Source organism: Pteropus vampyrus, unplaced genomic scaffold (assembly GCF_000151845.1).
Source record: "Pteropus vampyrus isolate Shadow unplaced genomic scaffold, Pvam_2.0 Scaffold205, whole genome shotgun sequence".
Taxonomy (NCBI): Eukaryota; Metazoa; Chordata; class Mammalia; order Chiroptera; family Pteropodidae; genus Pteropus; species Pteropus vampyrus.
In genome coordinates this window covers 1,343,267-1,347,482 of record NW_011888986.1, presented here as the reverse complement: position 1 = coordinate 1,347,482, position 4,216 = coordinate 1,343,267, and the positions used below count along the sequence as shown (strand labels likewise).

Sequence of the window (4,216 nt, the reverse complement as noted above, 5' to 3'; positions counted from 1 at the left end):
CAGAGTTGAATGAGCTCTTTAAGCCATTTTCTCTCCTTTGCTATGCAGGCTATGTTACACCACCAAAGAGTGTTCCCATGAAAAATCAGGCATAGCCTGCTCCGTGGGCTCAAAGATGACCACACAAAGCATACCTGCCATGTATTCCCAAAACAATTCAAATCAGAAACTCAGATATTTATACACCCATTATTCACAACGGCTTAGGGGTGGAAGCAAACCAAGTGTCCATCAACAGATGAATAAACAAAATGTGGTCCATCCATGCAATGGAATATTACTCAGTCTTCAAAAGGAAATTTAACACATGCTACAATATGAATGAACCTGATGACATTATGCTAAGCAAAATAAGTCAGTCACAAAAGGACAAATATTGTGTGATTCTACTTATCCAAGGTCTCTAGAATAACTAAGCTTACAGAGATGGAAAGCAGAGGTAGGCACCAGGGGCTAGGAAATGGGAGGACTAGGAAGTTAGTGTTTAATGGAGACGGAGTTTCAATCTGCACAATGAAAAAGTCCTGGAGGTGGATGAGGTGACGGCTGCACGACAATGTGATTGTACTTACTGCTGCTGAAGTGTTCACTTAAAAACAATTAAAATGGTAAATTTTATGTAGCGTGTATCTGCCGTAATAAAAAACAAACCAAATGTGCTTGTCGTCAGGGGAGAGGAGCAGGCCGAGGACAACACCCCTAGGAAACGGGAGGGGCTATGTGCTGTCTCATCTGTGCTCCCACAGCTTTGCGGCAGCTCTTCACCAGCTTTCTACAAATGGGCCAGGCACGATCAGCCCAAAAGACTTTGCTGGTGGGGGGCATGGGAGGCTCTTTTTGCCCCTCCATACTTGCTTCCTGCTACCCTAGCAGTGCTACTGACATTCCCAACCCACTCCGAGCCCACCAGCCTGAGGAGCAAGTATGTGAGGCTTTGGGGTGCAAAGTGCATTTCCACCTGTTCCAAGCAACGGAGCCACACCCCAGTGCATAAGCCATAACCACCCACACCCAACCCTACCCTCGTCCCTTCTCTTCTCCTCCCGCCTGTGGGACTGGCACCCAAATGCTCCAGAAGTCTCGAGTTTAAGATGGTAGGGGCTTGGTCAGCCTGGGTCCTTGAAAGACATCATAGAGCAGAGCAGAGCTGTGTTCTCATCGCATGTCTGCACTGGGGCCCAACCTTTGTTCTGTGAGTATTCACCAATTTGGAGGCCTCCAGGTGCTGGTCCCAACACCTGAGCAATGTGGTGGTGTCCAGAAGGGCTTCTATGTCTCCTTCTTTCAACAACAGTGTCAGATGGTCCACTACCCACAGCCAATGGTGACACGGGCCTGCATGGCCTGGGCTCCACAAGCTGGGTGGAGACCCCCTCCAGGAACTGGGCTGAGTGGAAGTGGCACCATCTCCTCCCAGGGTGAAGCTCCACCCACACCTGGAGAGGGAGGGCTGCTTGAGAGTACAGAAGGTCAAACTGAAATGCTCAGCAACAGGGCAGAGGAGGCCGACTGCCAGGTCTGAGGCCCTGGATCAAGACTCCTGAATCACAGTGCAGGTGGGAGAGGCCGAGTGATGGGCGGGCCTGAGGCCAAGGGGAAAAGGAAACATGGCCCACTTGCAGTTGACAGTGCTAACCCTGATACTGCGAAGGCCTCAGAGCCCATCAGCTCAGGGGTCACCGTGTGGGGACACCCACGAGGAGGAGTGAGGTCCTCAGTCATAGTCGTCACAGGACGGGCCAGGCCAGGCCCCTCATATGTATGGTCTGTTGTCCCCACTGTACAGATCAGGGCACTGAGGCAGAACTGGCCTGCTCAGGCTCACAGTCAGGTGCCAAGGAGTCAGGTTTGGACCAGGCGATCTGGTATCTGACCTATACGCTGCTCTAGATGGCTCCACTCCAGCTATAAACTGGTTTTGCGTTTTTAATTGGTTGAAGAAAAATCAAAGGAATAATATTTGTGACATGAAATTAAAAGTTCATGAACTGCTGCAAGCTCAGTGTCCATCACTAAGGATTTGCAGAAACACAGCCAGGCCTGCTTGCTCACAGAGGCTCCACACCACTTACGTTACAAGGCAGAGACTGCGATTGTGTGTCCCTGAGAGTGTCTCCCACTCACGCTCGGTCCTTTAAAGAAAATGTCTGCTGACCCTGATGTAGGGGAGGGAGTAAGGTTTTCTATGCTGATGAGTAAACTGCACCAACAGCATAGCACTGATGGGGGCTCACCCTCACCAAGTTCAGGGCACAGAAGTGTTTTTGTCACAGTCCAGCATGCACCACCTCATGGCATCCTGTCAGCCCCAATAACTCCGTGAGATTCTCCCAACTTTCAGGAGAGTTACATCTCCCCAGTATGTCTTCCCTCCATCCCAAACCCCAAGCACATTGAAAAACTTCCTGTAAGAGCCCAAAGGTGGGTTAGTCTGGGACAAAGGGGCCTGCCCAGCCCCAACCCAGTGATCACCAAGACTCGAGGCCATAAGAAGGCCACCCCTGCCCAGCCACGTGGTCACTTTACCTTCTTGGAAGACAGCAGCAGGGTCTGAACTGGCTCCAAGTCCCGGAAGAGCTGTGTCTCTTCGATGATGTGGACATCATTCTCAAGGCTGATGGCTTTGTGCAGGGCACCCCGGTCTGCAAAGTCAGAGCAAAGGTCACTGACCCACCCCAAAAGGAAAAGACAGTGGTGCACTGTCAGCCACCGCAGCAAACAATTACCCTCCTTCTTCTCTACTTTTCCTTAGCAAGAAACTTAGAAACAGATGGCATTTTTGTATTACAAATGGAAAAAGAAAAGCCACTGGCAAAATCAATGAAAATTTAAGTGGCATGGGTTATTACCAGTGTTTTATGAAGAATAAATTGTTTCATTGTTGACACCAACGCCCGTATCAGTGCAGCCAAGGTTGTGCCATCAGATCAAACTATAAGTAGTTCTGGGCTCCACTGGCCCCCTGAAGGTGCCATTCTTCGAGGGCTCTCTGACAGGTGAGGGCAGGGCCCTTTATTTTGCTCAGTGGCACAGCTGGAAAGAACGTAGGGCTGACATTGGTGCAGCTACTGCTGCACCTGGCCACTGACTCCCATTCCAGAAATACTTGTTTCCTAGTCCTTGGGCTTCCAGGGAAGCAGTGCCTCCCATGGCAGGTCAGGACAGGTCTCGAACAGGGCTGCTCATGCAAGGAAGAGGGACATGCTGTCTCACACTCCTATCCAGGATCCCTTTGCACCAAGCCAGACCTACCAGACCTGAATTTCCAGATCTGGGCCAGGACTTGTATTTCTAACCAGTGCCCCAGGTGGTCTGATGGTCACGCAGATCTGAAGCCATCCAGGTGTGGAGACTTCTCAGAAATACAAATTACTCCAGGCACCTGAGGGAGACGCTGGCTGGCTGGCTGACTCAGCCAAAATCAGCTGGATTTCCTAAGGCTGTTACCAGACCCACCTGTGCCAACAAACATGACTTCATAGACAGTCCCATCCAGGGCCTGGGTTCTGTCCACCACAATCTGTGTGTAGCTCACATCACTTTTGATCAGCCTGGGCTTGTTGTCTATTGGGGTCACAGAGTCGTCCATCAGAGGGTGGTCTTTGACGAACTGCAGTGTCTTGTCTGGCAGATTGAGGGAGCTGGAGACATTGGCCACCCGTGCCTCACGGTTGATGCACTGAGGGAAAAAGACCATTACTGTTGACCACTCACCCATGGGCAGCCCAGCATGCACTCCGCACGAAGCCAGGGCTTCCAGGAGGTGCAAAGCTTGGGACTCGCAGTGGATTTCTTGAGAAGAGAAAAACCATGATGGCCTTTCTGAAGACAGTTACAAAACATGCAGGAAATGCAAATATGTTTTTAGCCACAAGACATAATTGTGTTTCATGATATATAGTCACTGAAGTAATTTTCACCTATTTTATAAACAAAAAAGTTTCAAGCTTTTGAAATAAAAAAGAAACACATCATTCAATAGTTCTCCATGGGAAGATTGCCAAAATCAATAAAAATAGTCCAATTTTAAATAGTATGAAGGCTAAGAGCATGAAGGATTCTTTTTATTTGTCCTAGCTCCTGATGCACATAACTCAAAATTTGTGATGCCAAAGTGAACATGTTTTACTCAATGTTATGCACAGAAGGAATGATGACTGGTGTCAGCGGAGGTGCGTCCTAGGGAGGGAAGACAGTCTTGTGGGGTAAGCTCCAG

At 49.5% G+C, this 4,216-nt stretch overlaps 1 protein-coding gene across 3 annotated transcripts in view; it reads right to left on the bottom strand.

Moving 5' to 3' along the window:
* SEMA4D (semaphorin 4D) overlaps positions 1-4,216 on the bottom strand; it is a 96,343-nt gene that overhangs the window by 7,066 nt on the left and 85,061 nt on the right. For all 3 annotated transcript variants that reach the window (XM_011372366.2, XM_023537951.1, XM_011372364.2), the window contains exons 11-12: positions 3,457-3,679; positions 2,527-2,642 (exon numbers count right to left, since the gene is read on the bottom strand). In XM_011372366.2, the coding sequence (XP_011370668.1) occupies positions 2,527-2,642; positions 3,457-3,679 (339 nt within the window). The remainder of the gene's footprint in view (positions 1-2,526; positions 2,643-3,456; positions 3,680-4,216) is intronic.